General features: G+C 42.8%; 2 protein-coding genes across 2 annotated transcripts; one reads left to right on the top strand and one right to left on the bottom strand.

Annotated features, from left to right (window-relative positions):
- The first annotated feature begins 681 nt into the window (after positions 1-681).
- Positions 682-11,607, top strand: LOC115557363 (retinol dehydrogenase 10-B). The gene is made up of 5 exons (XM_030375123.1): positions 682-1,211; positions 9,533-9,631; positions 9,762-9,907; positions 10,267-10,398; positions 10,789-11,607. Exons 1-5 carry the CDS (start codon positions 726-728, stop codon positions 10,907-10,909), a joined length of 984 nt encoding a protein of 327 aa, XP_030230983.1. The 5' UTR covers positions 682-725; the 3' UTR covers positions 10,910-11,607.
- Positions 11,224-20,404, bottom strand: cse1l (CSE1 chromosome segregation 1-like (yeast)). The gene is made up of 25 exons (XM_030375122.1): positions 20,287-20,404; positions 19,555-19,647; positions 19,295-19,437; positions 19,086-19,187; positions 18,546-18,691; positions 18,288-18,378; positions 18,059-18,166; positions 17,835-17,927; positions 17,573-17,740; positions 17,351-17,480; positions 17,141-17,206; positions 16,832-17,034; positions 16,646-16,730; positions 16,472-16,533; positions 16,245-16,381; positions 15,575-15,678; positions 15,377-15,474; positions 14,920-15,070; positions 14,382-14,590; positions 14,142-14,239; positions 13,929-14,014; positions 13,483-13,564; positions 13,225-13,371; positions 12,252-12,483; positions 11,224-11,871 (listed from the first exon to the last, which is right to left on the bottom strand). Exons 2-25 carry the CDS (start codon positions 19,637-19,639, stop codon positions 11,782-11,784), a joined length of 2,916 nt encoding a protein of 971 aa, XP_030230982.1. The 5' UTR covers positions 19,640-19,647; positions 20,287-20,404; the 3' UTR covers positions 11,224-11,781.
- Positions 20,405-20,437: the final 33 nt, after the last annotated feature.

Genomic DNA, 20,437 nt, shown 5'->3' on the forward strand with positions numbered 1-20,437 from the left:
ATGTGTTACAAAGGTGAAGATTTAAGACATCTAGGCCTATTTCTGACTGCACCAGTTTACATATACACACTCCACAGGGAGCTAAATATTGAAAATATCCTGGCTTTGTGGACTCGTGCCTGACCTTAAGGGTAGGCTAAGCCTCTTCATGTCATATCAGGAAAACCTTTCTAGTCACGTTATGTGTGGCGAGTGAAGGGATTGCAATTCCATAGTGATGCTGTAAGCCTATTAGCCGTTAAGTTATTAGTTATTCAGACTTACTTGGTCCTTTCATCATTATATAAAAATAAAAATAAAGTAGGCTATCTTCAAATCATCATTGAAAATGTAATAACAACAAGAAAATCGACGGAAAGAATTAATGATTAATATCCTCTATATTTTTTTCTTCATACATGTTTAATTCCATACACTCATTTTGTACGAATATTAAAACATACTGATGTTCGGCAATAATATACTATCATTATGAAGTGACTGATACAGTAATAATATTTTGCGTGACGTGATGTCCTAAGCCTTTTCAGTGTAGCCTAGTGACTGTTATGAACAATTAATACGCACGAGTTCAACCCTCTAGTAATCTGCCCAATACGACTTTCCATTGGTGGGTCACCGTCCATCTAATCCCGCAAACACATGTTACATAAAACAGCTATCCAATCCAGAGTCGCGCTGATAAAAGCAGCTGATGATGGCCCAGGCTTGGCACTCTGCCATTGATGCTTTTGTGTTGCACGAGAGCTTGTACTCGCATGATGTTTTTTTTACTAGACCTACTATGGATGCTGATTGAATTGTCCTACTCCATCCTGAGTGCCGTACTGCAGACCTTTCTCCGGCCGAGGTTGAAGTGCATCGACGGGGAGCTGTGCCTCATCACGGGTGCCGGGGGCGCGCTGGGTCGACTGTTCGCTCTGGAGTTTGCCAAAGAGGGCGCCAACCTCGTGCTCTGGGACTGCAACCAGGCCGCAAACGAGCAGACGGCCGAACTCGCGCGGGAAAAGGGGGTCAAAGTGTACACACACACTGTTGATCTTTCCCGCCGTCAGGACATTTATGAGGCCGCGGAGAAGGTGAGGCTAGATGTTGGCGATGTCACGATATTGGTGAACAACGCCGGGGTCGTGGCGGGACGGCGGCTGCTCGAGTGCCCCGATGAGCTGTTGGAGAGGACTCTGCTGGTGAACTGTCACGCTCTCTTTTGGGTAAGAGGACGGCCTCGGATTTTATATGCACTTCTATATAAAGCATAGTGTGCTGCTGATACCTTGATCGTGTGCGTGAGGGTGTGGCTAGGAACACGTGATGGTGAAACATAAGAAATTGAGAATTGTGAGTTATGCAACCGAGAATTTGTGCACTCATTTGAGGGAGAGAGAGACAGAGACAGGGACAGAGACGGAGACACACACAGTGAGAGAGGTGAGTGAGAGAGAGACGCACATACTAAGATTGAGACAGTGAGGGATGTGAGCAGGGACGCGGGAAGTCAGTCCGAGTGGGGGGTGCTGAGAGGGGAATCTATATAATGACGTCATAATAAATGCTGCGTAACATCCATTGTTTACAGAGACGAGATGACGGGTGACGTCACATTCAGGGCTCCGCTCTGATAAACACTCTACTGGTGTGTAAAAAGAGTTCTGCCAACTAGCCACTGTTATTCACAAACGTCAACAAATAATATATAAGGGGTAAAGGCCGATTTAGGGTCGTTTTAGACCCAGAGACGTAAGCACGTAATTTACACAAGGGACTTGTTTTAGACAAGTTTTGATTTACGGTTCCTTTAAGGTTCCTTAAAGGTTGGGTACGGAATTCGCTTTTTTGGCCATTTTTGCAAAATTACTTGAAATCCTTATCATAACCCGCTTACAGCCACTGAGTCAGAAGTACTGACATGAAAATTAAACTTGTCAATCATCTGTGGAACGGGCAGGGCTCGAAAAACTCCAGCCAATCATTTCCATTGCCACCGAGTTGCATTGGACAGTAAGTACGTCAATCAAACGGTCGTACTGCACTCCCCCTCCCCCGCGCCCCGCGCGCGACCCCTTCGTGCAGTACTCGTGACCCAGAGTTCGTGACCCAGAGCAAGCTCCTGTTTGTTGTTATCCTGCGGTAGCTACTGGAACTAGTTAATCCACATTTGGACCTAGCAGTAGAAGACAATTTCCATGGCAGACAAGACGCCACCATCCCCACCACCACCACCACCACCAGCAAAGAGAAGGAAAACTCTTTTTCAGAGAGTAATTGATAATAAAAACGCTGAAAGAGAAAAACTGAAATCAAGAATAATCCGCTGCTTTCGAACGTTGGCGGCAACTGAAGGACGAGAAGGGTCGAAAAACCGATGCTTGTGTGGCGGTTGACCTAGTTTCAAAGTTTATACCGTTTATACTCGGTAATACCGGTGTTGAGACGAGTGTATTACTCGGTGTGAAAATGTCCACACCGCGGCAACCCTAGTGAAAACCAGGACTTCCAATACAATTATATGAAACAAACATACATTTTCTAAAAATAGTAATGATTTATGTGACCGTTTAATGTTTATAACATCTGGTGCAACCATAGCCGCGAGAACGTATTCTCAGCAGGGGGTGCTGGAAAAAAAAACCCGGCCTGCACTAGACTCGCAACTCGTCACATTGATAAAAAAGATATATAGCAGCGCAGCTCAATTACACCAGTTCATGCGCGCACAGTTGAAAATCGATCGTTGTGTTCACTTCCTTCACACCATGGTTCACATCCAGCTGCTCACAGAACAAGTTTAGCGCGCCACCGCTACCCTCACACTTTTTCATATAACCTTTTTTCAGCACTAGGTCATATGAGCATTAAATAAATGCTGCGTCTCAACATGCCTTGGACAGCAGCGAGGATGACTCGCTTTGCCACGGGCCGAAACAGTTCGGAGCGACCACAGCCAGAGCGAACATAGCGGGGCAGAGGAGTGTCAGGAAGTCTTTGGTGTACACATCAGTACGGCCTATTTGCACTACTGTTTAGTGGCAATGCAGTGTTTTATTCTATGCCTTTTTATTTTCGTATATTATTTCAATTAATACAATTTATTTATTCATGAAATCAAGATCTGGTCTTCAAATCTTTTTTCCAAATATAGGTCGTCTTACAATGGGGTTTGTGTTTATATTCGGACCAATACGGTACAGCGGGCGCTCACATGACGTTAAGCATTTCCTGGTGCATAATGTGACGCTTCAGAACCTAAAATCCCGTTTCTCCCCGTTGACACGACAACACATAACCGGCGTTTTCAGAAATCTCCACTTTGGCAGGAGTTTTTAGAAATGATCGTTTTCTGTGATAAGACAGGGCCTCGGACAGGGGGTGTTGCAGCACCCCCAGCACCCCTACTTCCCGCGGTACTGGGTGCAACTTACAGCTGAATGTAGTGCCATGTTGTTAAACGAAAACCTACGCTAGCCTGGCTCGCTCTCGCGCATCTCTGTTCGCGCTCGTGCATGATTGCGCGTCCAGGTACTTGGAATGGGTGGAGTCAGAGTCAGCGTTGAAGGAGAGGGGGTAGGACCATTTGAGTTGTGTATTTTCAAAATCTGCTGGCGTTTCGCAAATCGCGTACCCAACCTTTAAGGATTGCGCGTGTTGCAAGGGGATTCTCCGCCAGAACAGTAGGGGGAGCAATGAACGAATCTGTGGGCGTGGAAGTGGAAATCGCTGGCTTGTTTGTATTTATAATTATCATAATTCGTTCTTGTGTTTTCTTCTTCTCCTTCTTCAAAATTCTTAATTCGCTTCTGTCACGGCCTTTTAAAAATGGCGCTATTATGCTGTAAAACCGGAAATGTGAGACTCCTGAAAGGATGTGGTTAGCTGGCCAATCACAGTCTTTGCAAGCTGCGTAGGGCCGTAGTGTTTTAGTCGCATAGTCAGGAATTTTGGCCGACACACTTAAGCACGTAAGGGGGGATATTTTACCGCGCAAGGGGGTTTATGTATCTTACGTGCTTACGCGTTACGCCTAAAACAGAGCATATATCGGCCTTAACACTGTTGTTTTTCATCAGTCATCATGGGAAAAAACATAAGGGGTAACACTGTCGTTTTCATCAAATGAAACGTCACATTCAGGGCTCCGCTCTGATAAACACTCTACTGGTGTGTAAAAAGAGTTCATAAAAAAAGGGTGGATGTCAATAATTTAATGAATAAATAATGTTATAAAACATAGGGGGTAACACTGTTGTTTATCTTTGGTCGTCATGAAAAAAACCACAAGGGGTAACACTGTTGTTTTTTATTGGTCGTCATGAAAAAAAACGTAAGGGGTAACACTGTTGTTTTCTATTGGTCGTGATAAAAAAAACGTAAGGGGTAACACTGTTGTTTTTTATTGGTCGTCATGAAAAAAACCATAAGGGGGGTAACACTGTTGTTTTTTTTGGTCGTCATGAAAAAAAACATAAGGGGTAACACTGTTGTTTATTATTTGTCGTTGTGAAAAAAAACATAAGGGAAATAATAGAAATACACAGATACATGTTCGGATCCCTGCAAAAACGTCGACAGGAGTGCCACAGTCGTTTTTTATTGGTCAACATGAAAAAAACATGAGGGGGAACTCTGTTGTTTTTTATCGGCCGTCATGAAATAAATATAAGGGGAAAACACTGTCGATATTTATCAAATAAAACATAGGGGGTGACACTGTTGTTTTTCTTTGGTCGTCATGAAAAAAAACACAAGGGGTAACACTGTCGTTTTTTGTTGGTCATCATGAAAAAAAACATAAGGGGTAACACTGTCGTTTTTTATTGGTCATCATGAAAAAAAACATAAGGGGTAACACTGTTGTTTTTTATTGGTCGTCATGAAAAAAAACATGTTGTTTTTTAATGGTCGTCATGAAAAAAAACATAAAGGGGGTAACTGTTGTTTTTTTTGGTCGTCATGAAAAAAAACATAAGGGGTAACACTGTTGTTTATTATTTGTCGTCGTGAAAAAAAACATAGGGGAAATAATAGAAATACACACATACATTTTAATGTCATGTATATCCTCTTTATTGATGATTGATTATTGTGTGTTATCATCGCCTCAGTGGTGCAGTGGGGTGAACACTGGCTAACCCGCTGGAGACCGGGGTTCAAGTCCGGTTGATGACCTCTGTTGGGAGATTCGTATCTCTATTTCATGCAAATTATAAAGTCAAGGATAACCTTTGTGTTGACTTTAACCGGTGTCTTGATGGTGCATTGTTAAGTTCGGAGGTTATCACTCTAAACAGCTAATGTTCGGATCCCTGCAATAACGTCGACAGGGGTGCCACAGTCGTTTTTTATTGGTCAACATGGAAAAAACATGAGGGGTAACTGTCGTTTTTTATCAGCCGTCATGAAATAAATATAAGGGGAAAACACTGTTGATATTTATCAAATAAAACATAGGGGGTGACACTGTTGTTTTTCTTTGGTCGTCATGAAAAAAACACAAGGGGTAACACTGTCGTTTTTTATTGGTCATCATGAAAAAAAACATAAGGGGTAACACTGTCGTTTTTTATTGGTCGTCATGAAAAAAAACATAAGGGGGTAACACTGTTGTTTTTTATTGGTCGTCATGAAAAAAAACATAAGGGGTAAGACTGCTGTTTTTTATTGGTCGTCATGAAAAAAAACATAAGGGGTAACACTGTTGTTTTTTATTGGTCGTCATGAAAAAAAACATAAAGGGGGTAACACTGTTGTTTTTTTTGGTCGTCATGAAAAAAAACATAAGGGGTAACACTGTTGTTTATTATTCGTCGTCGTGAAAAAAAACATAAGGGAAATAATAGAAATACACACATACATTTTAATGTCATGTATATCCTCTTTATTGATGATTGATTATTGTTTATTATCATTGCCTCAGTGGTGCAGTGGGGTGGACTCTGGCTAACCTCCTGGAGACCGGGGTTCAAGTCCGGTTGATGACTTCTGTTGGAAGATTCTTATCTCTATTTCATGCAAATTATAAAGTCAAGGATAACCTTTGTGTTGACTTCAACCGGTGTCTTGATGGTGCATTGTTAAGTTCGGAGGTTATCACTCTAAACAGCTAATGTTCGGATCCCTGCAATAACGTCGACAGGGGTGCCACAGTCGTTTTTTATTGGTCAACATGGAAAAAACATGAGGGGTAACTCTGTCGTTTTTTATCGGCCGTCATGAAATAAATATAAGGGGAAAACACTGTTGATATTTATCAAATAAAACATAGGGGGTGACACGAAATGAAAAAAAGTCAAGGATAACCTTTCTGGTCGTCATGAAAAAAACACAAGGGGTAACACTGTCGTTTTTTATTGGTCATCATGAAAAAAAACATAAGGGGTAACACTGTCGTTTTTTATTGGTCGTCATGAAAAAAAACATAAGGGGGTAACACTGTTGTTTTTTATTGGTCGTCATGAAAAAAAACATAAGGGGGTAAGACTGCTGTTTTTTATTGGTCGTCATGAAAAAAAACATAAGGGGTAACACTGTTGTTTATTATTTGTCGTCGTGAAAAAAAACATAAGGGAAATAATAGAAATACACACATACATTTTAATGTCATGTATATCCTCTTTATTGATGATTGATTATTGTGTGTTATCATCGCCTTTTTTCTTATCTCTATTTCATGCAAATTATAAAGTCAAGGATAACCTTTGTGTTGACTTCAACCGGTGTCTTGATGGTGCATTGTTAAGTTCGGAGGTTATCACTCTAAACAGCTAATGTTCGGATCCCTGCAATAACGTCGACAGGGGTGCCACAGTCGTTTTTTATTGGTCAACATGGAAAAAACATGAGGGGTAACTCTGTCGTTTTTTATCGGCCGTCATGAAATAAATATAAGGGGAAAACACTGTTGATATTTATCAAATAAAACATAGGGGGTGACACGAAATGAAAAAAAGTCAAGGATAACCTTTCTGGTCGTCATGAAAAAAACACAAGGGGTAACACTGTCGTTTTTTATTGGTCATCATGAAAAAAAACATAAGGGGTAACACTGTCGTTTTTTATTGGTCGTCATGAAAAAAAACATAAGGGGGTAACACTGTTGTTTTTTATTGGTCGTCATGAAAAAAAACATAAGGGGGTAAGACTGCTGTTTTTTATTGGTCGTCATGAAAAAAAACATAAGGGGTAACACTGTTGTTTATTATTTGTCGTCGTGAAAAAAAACATAAGGGAAATAATAGAAATACACACATACATTTTAATGTCATGTATATCCTCTTTATTGATGATTGATTATTGTGTGTTATCATCGCCTCAGTGGTGCAGTGGGGTGGACTCTGGCTAACCCCCTGGAGACCGGGGTTCAAGTCTGGGTGATGACCTCTGTTGGAAGATTCTTATCTCTATTTCATGCGAATTATAAAGTCAAGGATAACCTTTGTGTTGACTGAATCAGGTGTCTTGATGATGCATTGTTAAGTTCGGAGGTTATCACTCTAAACAGCTAATGTTCGGATCCCTGCAAAAACGTCGACAGGGGTGCCACAGTCGTTTTTTATTGGTCAACATGGAAAAAACATGAGGGGTAACTCTGTCGTTTTTTATCGGCCGTCATGAAATAAATATAAGGGGTAACACTGTTGTTTTATTGGTCGTCATGAAAAACAACATAAGGGGTAACACTGTTGTTTTTTATTGGTCATCATGAAAAAAGACATAAGGGGTAACACTGTGGTTTTTTTATTGGTCGTCATGAAAAAAACAAAGGGTAACACTGTTGTCTTTGTCAAATATTTTATAAGGGATAACACTGTCGTTTTTTATTGGTCGTCATGAAAAAAAACAAGGGAAATAATAGAAATACACACATACATTTTAATGTCATGTATATCCTCTTTGTTGACGATTGATTATTGTGAATTGTCATCGCCTCAGTGGTGCAGTGGAGTTTACTCTGCCTAACCTCCTGGAGACTGGGGTTCAAGTCCGATTGTTGTCATCTATTTGAAGACTCTTATCTCTATTTCATGCGAATTATAAAGTCAAGTATAACCTTTGTGATGACGTAATCTGGTGTCGTGATGGTGCATTGTTAAGTTCAGAGGTTAACACTCTTAACAGCTCATGTTCGGATCCCCGCAAAAAAATTGAAATAAATGTAAGGGGTAACACTGTTGTTTCTATCAAATGAAACATGAGGGGTGACACTGTCATTTTTCTTTGGTAGTCACGAAAAAAAACTGTTCCTTTTTTTATTGGTCGTCATGAAAAAAAACATAAGGGGTAACACTTTTGTTTTTTATTGGTCGTCATGAATAAAAACATAAGGGGTAGCACTGTTGTTTTTTATTGGTCGTCATGAAAAAAAACACAAGGGGTAACACTTTTGTCTTTGTCAAATAAAATATAAGGGGTAACACTGTTGTTATTCATCAGTCATCATGGGAAAAAAACATAAGGGGTAACACTGTCGTTTTTATCAAATGAAGCGTAAAAAAAACTGTCGTTTTTTTTCTGTGGTCATGAAAAACCCATAAGGGGTAACACTGTCGAAAAGTATTTATTAAAACATAGGGGGTAACACCAGGGACGCGGGAAGTCAGTCCAAGGGGGGGGGGGGGGGGGGTGCTGAGAGAGAGTCTGTATAATGACGTCATAATAAATGCTGCGCAACATCCATTGTTTACAGAGACGAGATGACGGGTGACGTCACATTCAGGGCTCCGCTCTGATAAACACTCTACTGGTGTGTAAAAAGAGTTCTGCCAACTAGCCACTGTTATTCACAAACGTCAGCAAGTAAACAATGTGGAAATTAGAGTCAACTCGGCCGATACTGTGCTGAATTTCACACACTAACAACATGCCGACAAGCTGTTGCGGTCCGGGATTATACACAGCGTTATAACAAGGATTCACGAGGTTATTTCTAAAGGTTTAAAAGGAAAGTGACAATAAAAGAAAGCCTTCATTTTCATCCAGAGATACGAGTTGTCTGATATGAGGAAAGTGAAGGTTTCTCCGTCAAGTGAACCGTCCGTCTTTGCTCTTTTTTCGCCAACCAGTTTACGTGCAGGATTCCAGAATCGTAACGATAATATTCAACGTATCTATTAATATGGCAGCAACATTTTACACCAGTTTTAGAATGTTCACTACAACAGATGTTGAACACCAACATGCTTATGTAAAATCAGCATAGTACGATATTCAGCTATCGACAGTTCTGCGTTGTGCGTCATAGCCTACGTCAGCCTACTCAGACAATGTTCTAAATAAAATGAAATGATAATATGATAAATATAATAAAAAGGGTGGATGTCAATAATTTAATGAAAAATCATGTTGTATGATAAAATTATAAAAATAAAAATAAAAGTATTGATTTGTTCAGAAAACCTTCTCACTTGCAGTTACAGCCAGAGGCCGCCAGGGGGAGGGGGGTGCTGCAGCACCCTAAGCACCCCCACTTCCCGCGTCCCTGGATGTGAGACGTGCGGAGGTAATTCCTTAAAGTCATGGTTATTTCCCCTTATAACAGATGACGAAGGCCTTCCTGCCTCAGATGAAAGCCCAGAACCATGGCCACATTGTTACCATCGCCAGTGCCCTTGGCCTGTTCAGCACTGCGTGTGTAGAGGTAAGACAATGTGGTGTGATATCCACATACTTATCCACAGAACTGGATAATATGAGGACGGGGCCAAAGTAATAAACAACATCCCAAAATAGGAATACAAATTCATCTTCGTATGCTTTTTTTCTCTCAGGACTACTGTGCCAGCAAATTTGGTGCCGTGGGGTTCACCGAGTCCCTGGCCCACGATCTCCATGCAGAAAACCTGAATGGCATCAAAACCACCCTGGTCTGCCCGTACATTGTAGACACAGGCATGTTCGAGGGCTGCGAGATCAGGTACACAAATTTTTTAAAGGACCCATGTCATGCCACCACCAGGTGTGAGTGTGATTAGCCGTTACGGGGCGTTTTGAAATTCGGCCTCTTCTGACATCACAAGTGGCCGTGTCCCACCTAGATGTATGACGGGATAGATAAGCAACGTTTGCTCCAGTCCACTGGGTAGGCTGGTAGACTGATCTATCCAGCACACATCCAGGTGGACACGCCCACTTGTGATGTCAGAAGAGGCAGGTTTTCAGAATGGCTTGTAACGGCTAGTCACCCACAGCTGGTGGTATTATATGTCACCTTTAAAGTTGACTACAGTGACATGTCTCAGAAACAACTTAAAACCAGATTCTGCCTCCTCACAGGAAAGAGCTGCGGGGTCTGATCCCTCCACTGGACCCCCTCTACACCGTGAAGCAGTCCATGAACGCCATCCTGGCCGAGCAGCAGATGATATGCATTCCTCGCCTTATGTACATTCCATTGCTGACACGAGCGTAAGTACGACCGCAGTGGCTTTCTCACTCCCCCAATCCGCCAGAGAACGTAAGCCGAAACGTGCAGTTCCAAACTGTAAACTTCCCCAACTGGATTCAACAACAGCTTACAACCAGCCACTCGCATGGCATTCTGACACTGTGGGGTCGTTTGTTTGGGCAGTGTGCAAGCAGCACCCGCACCTGGTTCTATGAACATCCTTACTGTATGTGCCGCGATATTTGTCACCTTCTTCTGACAAATGTACTTATTGCAAGTCACTTTGGATAAAAGCGTCTGCTAAAGGCCCTAAAAATTATTAGGATTATGCTATGCCAATAATTACAAGTGTGTATAGTCCCAAGCAGGTAAACTCAGTCATGCTCAAGTCTTCTCATCCCCGTCTCTAGGCTGTTGCCTTGGGAAGCCAATGTTGCCACGTACCGCTTCATGGGAGGGGACAGATGCATGATGCCCTTCATCAAGAACATGGAAATAAAAGCAGCCAAAGACCAAGTCAAAACCTCCTAGTGACTTTCTGTTGAAGTCGCTCCAGCTACTGGAACGCTATGCAAACCAAAGTCTCCGTATACAAGAATCTAAATAGAAAATGAACGTCAAGTGTGTTTACATGAGAAATGTATGAATATTTCTGAAAAAAAACGGGATGTTTTTAATGATTTAATGTACTCATCCCACTGAATACCTTTATTATAAACGGATACAATAACCATATCGGGAACAAATTATTTTCCTTTGATATAGGGACTAAATGTTTAAAGTGCTGGGATGTTCAGTAAAGAATAAGCTGTACGTATTAAATACAAAAGAGTCGAAAGGCCAGGCTCTATACAAGTGCTTCTCTTTAATCACAATAACAGACAGTGCCAAAATGAAGGACAAACACACAAATCTACAAGGGACATGCAGAAAAGAGGTGAGAAATTATATTTATGGAGATTTGAGTCTTCCAAAGAAGTGTAAAGCAATCCAATGAAATCTGATAGGACACCAAACCTCTTCAAATGGTTGTTTAAGAATACTGAGTCAACTCAGTTCAGATGATCTTGAACACACTTGATATATCAAAACATGATACTAAAAATACCATGAATTAACTCTGCCCTGCAATTTCCACAGCACGCGCAACCCCAACCAAACCAGAAACTCAACAAGTCAAATTTAATTTCCCGTTTCTTTTTTGCACTGCGTTTTTTTAAAAGCTCTTTAAAAAAAAAAGTCAACAGGGAACATTGACCTCCAAGCAGAACAAGCCACATCCCAATAAATCCATCCCATGTCAAGCTCCACCAGTGTAGTCCGTGGGGCCTTTGGTTGAAACGAGCCTTGGAGCCGTCTGCTCTGTGCGCAGTGTGTTCTGGGCTAGACAACACGCTGTGGTTCTAAACCAGCTGCACCGACGCTGCCAGCAGGTATCCCTGCAGGAACTGAAGGGCGTCTGCGTTCAGGCTGCTGCTCAGCATGGAGGGGACCTGGGAGAGAGGAGCGAGAGGTCATCACTCAAACCTGCCATCAGCCGCCCCACCGTTTAACAGGGTCGTGAACTCCATCCTATCGGGTCTGAACCCGGGGTTTCCCGCAGAGAATTTGTTAGTTAAGGTGGTTTGCCACCTTTTATGCTTATTTTTTAGCAGGCAGTCATGCTTATTTTCATGCAGGCAGTCAGAGTGTTACCCGATTTATACACAGAGTGAATGAAGTTTAGATTATTTTATACTTTTTTATAATATCTGCTATAAAATAAAATCTATATTTTTATTTTTTGGCGAAGTTGTAGTTAAGGCGTTAGGTGTGTAGCTTAGGCGGCTGTCCAAAGCGGTAACGTGCTGTGGGAAACCCTGTGAACCCATACCCGGCCGGGACAGGCGGTGGACAGCTTGTGGAGGGACTGGGCCAGCAGGATCTTGGGGTTGCCCATGGAGTCTCCGATGGGGTCATGCTCCTTCTTGCCGGCGAAGGCCAGCTGGGAGAAGGCCGTCTGGTAGCCGGGGGTGTCCTCGATGTCGATGAAGTGCTCGTCGTCGGGCGTGCTGTCGTCCTCCGGCAGCTCGAAGAACCCGATGAGGGCCTGGAGCAGAGGGGTCCTGGCGGGGAAAGAACCGCAGACACACCGGTGACTAGGGCGGAACGATTAATCAAAGTCAAACCCACATGTAATACGACATACTAATAGATTAGTAAATCGCAAAGTCTGCAATTAAATAAAATAAATAAATAATTGTTACTGACTTGAGATCAGTAACAGTAAAATCAGTACGATTCGTATTTATTTTTATTTTATGATTCAATAATTAAGTAAAGATAGTAATCATGCATCAATGCATCTCTACACATACGCCTGGCCTAAAGGAAAGCAGTTTATAGGTTGACTGCTTCCAATGTTGCGTTGGCCATACTATAGAATGATGTATTGCTTGTTTAGTAAATAATACAGAACATAAGGAACTTTAAAAAGAAAAAATCGCAATCGCAGTATTGGTCGAAATAATCGCAATTTGATTATTTCCCCAAACCGTTCAGCCCTACCAGTGACCCACGGACCACGCTGGCTCCATGTCTCCAAGAGCAGCTTAGCATATCTTCCATTGTCAATATTATCCATGACGATATTATATTCCATCATCTTGTTTATGTTGGATGTATATGCTGTGTGTGACGTCTTCAAGCTACTGTGACTTTGAATATCCCCTGGGGATCAATAAAGTATCCATCTATCTCTATCCATTTCCCGGTAGAAGTCGGCTAAATGCGGTTTGTGATGGTGTAGCCTTGACTACGTGACTTTGCAGTGTGCCGGGCAGTGTTTTGTTGGGTCCGTTTCTAACCAGAGCTTGGTGTATTCCGTGTCCATCATGGCGGGACACTCCGTGAGGATTTTTGTGATGCCCACGGCGCAGATCTTCTTCTCCACCGGGCCAGACACCTTCTGTACGTCAGGAATGATGATCTTCTCCAGGACCATGCCAAACATCCTGAGACACAACACACAGCAACAGGGTCAACCTCACACACCGACATAAATTCGTTCTTTACGACGTCCACATTAGGTTTATACTTTTCAGCATTGGTCCGTCTGTACTCACTTTGGCTGGATGCTGTCAAAGATCTCCTGCAGGGCGATAGCTCCGTATTTGACACCGAAGAGGTTGATAAACACCAAGAAACCTGGACAAGAGAATACAGGAACAGTCAAGCATCACAGATTACAACCATGTTGCCAACCGCATTGAGTAGTCCAAAATCGACACGGTATTGCTGACAGCAAAGTAGACTATTGTTATTAAAAAAATTAGAACATGTATATATGTAAAGGTTTATGGTATGCTCTGCTATTTTACACAAATCTATGTAAACAGGAGTTTTGGAAAGTACTGCTTTCCTGATTTCTCAAGTCAATTGATCAAAATTAATAGCCATAGCTTTGCATAACCTTTTTTGGGTTTATACAAAAAAAAAAACCTAAAGAAACGTTAGATGTGAGTGACCCTTCTAGTCATTGAATTGAGCATGAACACAACTACAGTCTTACTTTTGATGAACTTGGTAGTTTTGGAACTCTGTAGCCTTTGGAAGAGCAGAATAAAGATCTGTTTCCTGTATTGCATGATGGATTCTCTGACAAAAACAAAGGCCGACATAAAAAGAAAGTTAGGATCTCATCACAATTGATTACATCAAACCAAGCCTTCCAGCCATTCACCCTCTCACAATCCACTGATTGGGTTTTCTCGGGACGACTCACGGGGGCATGTGCTCGATGATGCTGTTGAGGAGGTAGAAGCCCTGGTGGTCGTTGGCCTTGGAGGCAATAAGCTTCTGGAAGACTCCGAGCAGTCCGGGCTAAAGGGACAGGGAGTGTTACCATGTTATGACCCAAACACCAAATCAATCAAATCAAAATCAGTCAAAGTTAAGAATACCCGATCATTAAATGTGAACCAACCAAGACACGAGTTCAACACCCGTTACGAGCTCGACCTACTATTTTATCGGCAGCAGAGCTGGCGATGGTGGGAGCGCCCTTCTCGAGGTAGGCCTGGAGCAGGCGAACCAGAGGGGGGATGTTCCCGGCTCGCTCCCACAGCGCGGGCTGCAGCAGGTGGGGGAACAGCGCCATGTAGGAGGAGGGGATGGAGTCCGAGTGGATCTCCAGGAGGAGGGACATCACCTGGAACACGTACGGGACAAACTCTGCGCGAGAGGGGACAGAAGAGACAATTCATGCGACAGTAACGCTGACACTTCTCAATAGTCTTGTTATAGGTGGGGCCCTGTCCATCAAAACAAGACCTGCTTTACACCAGACAAAGGGTATCTTGTGTTGGGTTCCTAACACTCTGTTATTCATCACATATCTGACATTTTTGAAAGCCAAGGAGGTTAACTGAAGTTGAAGTTACCAATGAGTCATTGGTAACTTCAACTTCAGTTAACCCCCTTGTCTATCAAAAGCGTCCCGGCCAATGACGCTTAACGCGGGACAGAAACTAAACAAAGAGATGCTAGTGCAGATGACCCACCCTGGACATCGTTCTGAAGGATCTCCGTGAACACGGGGAAAAGGGCCTCCTCAAAGCTACCCACGGTGCTGGGGTTGGCCTTGCAGGTGATCCGGATGGAGAGGCACAGGGACTCAAACAGGTAGTGGTTGAAGTGGGGCTTGCTGGGATTCTGAGGGCAGGAGGAAAACCAAAACCAAAACTTCAGACAATCATGCAATCAATGATTATTTTATAAAGAACACCAACTGTTTAATGTATTCTGTATGACTTTACTCTGTAATGTTGTTGATGCTCTGGGATGTTTAGTATGCGTTTTATTATCCTTTGAACTCCCTGTCCAGGGACCACAGATGCAAATTAGCTATTCGGCTAACTCTAGTATATTGTTGTACTGTTCTGTACATGGTCCCCGTCGACTCAACCAATAAACTAAACTAAACAAAACTAAACGGTTGGAAGCATCGGTGTGGATTACCTTGCTGACTAAGAGGAGCTTTTGTGTGAGCTGATCGATCAGGGTAGGGATATAGGGGACGATGGCGTCTTGCAGGAGGGAGAAGCTGCGCATGATGGCTTTGAAAATAAACCAAAGGGAAAAGTACGAGTTAAACACACAACAGACGGGGGTATTGGATAGGATTCATCCGTTGGGTTTAGCCAGTCCCTGTACTACCTTTCATGATGTATTCATTCTCTGCAGAGCCGGGCACCGAGAGGGCCTTGAACAGATTGTTGAGCAGCTGTGATGTGAATGGAGCCATTTCTCCTGGTGTGATGCTGCAAGACAAGGAGGGAGCTTCAGCCAAGAGATCTTAGAGCCATCCCATGTGTATATATATACACAAACGCACGCAAAAAAAAAAAAACATTGCAGAGGTCTGGCCATTCTGACGATCAGGGAAGTGGGTTTAACTTAGTGGGTTTAACTGATTTCGATATTCGATATTGGCTCTTAATCAGATTTTGATCTCGATTTCGATTTTAGCATTAAACGAACACAAGTAACGCAATCAATCTTTTTTTTTTAAAGCTGGATACATATCAGTACATTATTTTAGACTTGAAGGTCTTCTTTTTGACCATTTTGAGTATTTCTTTGAGGCGAAATTTCAAAGTTCTCAGTTACAATTTTTTTTGGGAGTTTTTTTTTTTATGATTTTTTCCATAATTGAGCAGCCCTAGTTTAACTACAACATAACCTCTACCTAAATACCTTCACGAGAGACCTTTGTAATAAAGAGACCTCCATTAAAATGTCGCGAATGGAGACACTGGGCTGAAACGTTGTCAAGACTCAACCTCAATAGCGCTACTTCAGTTCCAGATGAGGCGTTGGTACTTACAGTGTGGTGTTGTTGGGGCCCCTCATGGTGAACAACCTCTCCAGGGCGTGGGCAGCGTACGTGTGCTCCACCGCGCTCTCGGCCTCCAGGTGAGCCATGAGCAGGGGAACCGCCTGCAGGAGCTGCTCCTTGGGGAGCTGGGATGACGTGAACACGACGACACACCGGTTACGCCACGTGCAGGGTTGAACGCAGGGTGAATCATTGTGGATGTAGGGGGATCATACCTGGCTTCTGAAGATCATGACGTATTTGATCGCGTCTGCTTTCAGCACCGGGAACTCATTTACTAGAATAGGAAAAAGAACAATGTGGTGGTTACCATGCTCGTAAAAAGTTCTTCCTCCCTTTGTGTGAATTGGCTGCTGATTGATCCAGAAGACTTTTGAGTGTACTCTTACTATTTGGTGATTTTAGGTCTGTGATGATGTGGTTGACAAAGAATTCTGTAAGATTCACCAGCTCGTTGGCTTGTGTAATTCCATGCTGAAACAAAACATCAATTTTTAAAGCCATCTGCATTAACAGAATAGAAGAGACACGGGTTTCTGAAATGAGCAGCACAGTGGACCTAAGGGCGAGAGTACCTTCTGCGTCTGAGCTTTAGACGCTAGCGACGTGACGAGGTAAATAGCAGCGTCTTTATGCTTCCAGTTCAAGCCAGGGTTTTTGGCGTACTCTGCCAACATGGAGTTCACGTAGCCCGAAAAGATCGCTGTGACTGGAGCCTCAAAGAATTTACACAGACCCCGCACCAGGTCACAAGCAGCTCTGCGGCGAGTGTCGATGTCTGCAGAAGGACGGCGGGAGGGTGAGCCCACGAGGACGGGTGTATTTTGAACCATGTATACAGAAGTAAACAAGAATAAACAAAGTAAGAGGAAGTGACTGTTTACCGGATCCTTCGAGGTCCCTACGGATGTACTCCTCTGAGTTGTCTTCGAAGGCTTCCTCATCAGCACCTAGGAATGGCGAGAGTTCAGTCGGTCAGAACCACAAAAGGAGTGCAGTAGATATACAAGACCAAGCCCAACTATTGAACAAAGTGGCACTGGTTTGAAATAGCTTCATCGAGTTAAAAAGAAACCCCCGCTAGACTGACTCACTTCTAAACTCCATGTTGGGCACGATGACCTTCTCGCAAATGCTTGTGAGGGTGTTCTGGTCCTCAAAGAGGTTCTTGTAGTGCGGCCTTTCACAAACGGAGGCCAAAAACTGGATGGCATTGCTCACGAGCTGTGCGACACACAAAGGGGGATTAGCCATCGAAGCGTCACAAAAGCTGTTTATACCCAGGACATCCCCGAAGAAGCAGCCGGAAGCCTCACCAGGTCATACTTGACCTCTTGGCCGGTGGACACCAGGAGGTTCCAGATCGCGGTGACGAAGCGGGGCAGGAACGGCTGGAACTCCTCGTCGTACTTCTGAGCGTACAGAGCGGCGTTGTCGCAGATCTGAGACTTCAACATCTCAAGGAGACCCGCCTCTTCCTCGTCCTGGACGGTCGTCAAGATAGAGAAACAAACTTGAGTTGTGTTCCTTGTTTAAAATAATAAAAAAAAACATCACACACAAAAAAGAAGAACTTACGTCGGTCTGTAATAGCTTGTTATCCAAAGTCAACAGATTGTGGAAATTGGACATCCAGGTCTCCATGTTGTCTTCAAAGAACTCTGGTAGATCCTGTACGAAGGACGGTTATTTTTATTGATCAAGCTTGCAGAACAAAATAATTGCCTAATGACAGAAAAAAACGCTTACATATTTTACCTTTAGAGCAACAACAAGAAGGTCAAAATAAGAACGAAACCCACCTGGAAGTTGAGACTGTAGAAGAGCTTGGAGATCAGTGTGAGAGAGGAGAAGAGGACCTTCAGGGCGTTGATGTCTTTGGCGTGAGTCTGACACAACTCAATGGTGGCCTGAAACGTGGCGGACACAAAACGGTGAGCATCAGGAGAATACACGCAGGGAAAGAATCAACAGATACAAATAGTTTATATGGATCTCATCATGTTATTACAACCACAAGCGTACACAAACCTTGAAAAGCTCCGTCAGAGGTGCAGCAAATGTGTCAAGGACCAGTTTTATTTCCAGCCAAAGCTCATTGGACTTAAACTCATGACGATACCTAAAAAGACAAAAAGGTTTGAGTTAAATACAAGGCAGTACTGTTGATCTGATAGTGATATATTGTTTCCCTTTTTTCTGACAAATGTACATAATTAACGATGCTTTTGATATAAGTGTCTGCTAAAAGCTCTTGATGTCAATGTACATAACATTATTATATCTTACCTCTTGAAGAGGGAATGTGCGGTTCGGAGGACTCCGTTAATGATATGGAAATCTCCACTTTGGAAGCGGGTCACCATCTCTGTTAAAAGGTCAGGCCACTTCTGGGGAAAGTCTTCTCTTCCAATAATGCTGATGGCGTCGCTCAGCTGCAGTAAAGAATAAAACAATTTAGAGTATGGCCAAGGTTAACGGTCCCATGACATGCCACCAGGTGTGAGTGTGATTAGCTGTTACAAGACATTTTGAAAATCTGTCTCTTATGACATCACAAGTGGGCGTTTCCACCAAGATGTGTGCTGGATAGATCAGTCTACGACTACCAGCCTACCCAGTGGAATGTAGCAAACGTTGCTCATCTATCCGTCACACATCTATGTGGACACGCCCACTTGTAATGTCCTGAGAGACAGATTTTCAAAACGTCTTGCAACGGCTAATCACACCCATACCTGGTGGCATGTCATGGGACCTTTAAACTTATTAAAGTGTACAAGGCATAACTCTTAAAATTGAAAAGGTAAAATATAACAATAAACAGACCTGTTTCTGAATTTGTTCCGGGCTCCTCAGCATCAAGTTCACTATGTTGGCTTTGACTGTCGTCCGGTCCGGATCAGAGATTTTGTTTTGTTCATCTTCAACCTGAGGAGTGAGGATGAAATACTTAAAAACTCTTACTTTCTTTATTACATTTTTAGACTAAGTCAACGACAAAACATTGTCAAGTAGATCTGTTGATTTCCACTCACTATGCGCCAGTTCCTCTTGATGTAATTCTTGAACGTAACCGCAGCACATACACGGATTACATTGTCTTGGGATTTCTCCAGTAAAGTAAGAAGCAATACAGGGTAATTCTGATTTCCTTCAACGGACTCGAGGAACTTTTCAGCTGTGGCACAAAATCACAAGGGGACGAAAACAGTTAACTTCGGACCATATCCTAAATTTAAAGAGGCCTTAGTGATTAACAATCAACATGTACGATTATGTTTGAAGGGTCTCTCACCTGGTCGTCTTACTAATGGATCAGGATCAAGAGTTTTCCTGAGGAACTCCATGAGTGATTGAAGGTTTGCATCATTTAAATCCATGATGATGTCTACATTGCGAGAGAAAAGAGGATATTATGATCAGTATGTGTGTGCGGTACCGAGACCGCCCTGGACGCTGAACGTAGTAATAAATCGTTGTAATCTGTTGGTCATCAACGGTGGGCCAGCTAGGCCTAAATTACCCACTATTGATAACCCACTGATTGATTACCATGATGCCGATGACAGCACAATAAAAGTATTGCTCATACATGTTCTACATCTTAATATCTGTGTCAAGGCGGAAACTAAAGTGTGCACTTGTAACAATCCCTTTTGGCTAGACATCCGCAAAGCATGTTAGCACCCTTGTGCACTGACTGGTTCCAGTTAGCTGCTTCAAGTTATAAGTTAGCTAGCATACTTATTTTCTTGTCTAACTAATATGATTTTGCTCTATCCAGTTCAAACACATCATTTAAGACTGTGGTTGATGTCCTTAAACTTGTAGTGAATGAAAATAATCAATGAATGCCCTGATTTTGTCACAAGCCGGATGCTAATGTTAGCGTAGCTTGCTAGTTTACTTGGTTGTACTCCATGAAACACATTTAGGTTCATAAAAGCGGTGTTAAATTGTTCTTTAATTGCTTTAGTCCAGATTCGTGACTTTATTTAATCATAAATGAATCGATATGATCCCCTACCGTGACTTGCTTGACTGTGAGTCAGCGTAGGATTGAGATGTGGTTGTGATGCTCTCACTGCAGCCGGGCTCCGCACGCCGATTTCAAATACCCAGAGCGAGAGGAACTGCGCGGTCAGCCAGGGCGCACGCGCATTCCTCATAGGAACTCC

Source organism: Gadus morhua, chromosome 13, assembly GCF_902167405.1.
Source record: "Gadus morhua chromosome 13, gadMor3.0, whole genome shotgun sequence".
Taxonomy (NCBI): Eukaryota; Metazoa; Chordata; class Actinopteri; order Gadiformes; family Gadidae; genus Gadus; species Gadus morhua.

What these genes read in the sequence shown, in the direction of transcription:
- cse1l (XM_030375122.1), bottom strand. Translation starts at nt 19,639, where the DNA reads ATGGATTTAAATGATGCAAACCTTCAATCACTCATGGAGTTCCTCAGG. An exon ending in TCAAGAGGAACTGGCGCATA is followed by an intron (nt 19,188 to 19,294) that starts GTGAGTGGAAAT and finishes CTCACTCCTCAG; the next exon opens with GTTGAAGATGAACAAAACAA. An exon ending in TTTGACAGCATCCAGCCAAA is followed by an intron (nt 13,372 to 13,482) that starts GTGAGTACAGAC and finishes GTTGTGTCTCAG; the next exon opens with GATGTTTGGCATGGTCCTGG.
- LOC115557363 (XM_030375123.1), top strand. Translation starts at nt 726, where the DNA reads ATGCTTTTGTGTTGCACGAGAGCTTGTACTCGCATGATGTTTTTTTTA. An exon ending in TTCGAGGGCTGCGAGATCAG is followed by an intron (nt 9,908 to 10,266) that starts GTACACAAATTT and finishes GCCTCCTCACAG; the next exon opens with GAAAGAGCTGCGGGGTCTGA. An exon ending in ATTCCATTGCTGACACGAGC is followed by an intron (nt 10,399 to 10,788) that starts GTAAGTACGACC and finishes CCCCGTCTCTAG; the next exon opens with GCTGTTGCCTTGGGAAGCCA.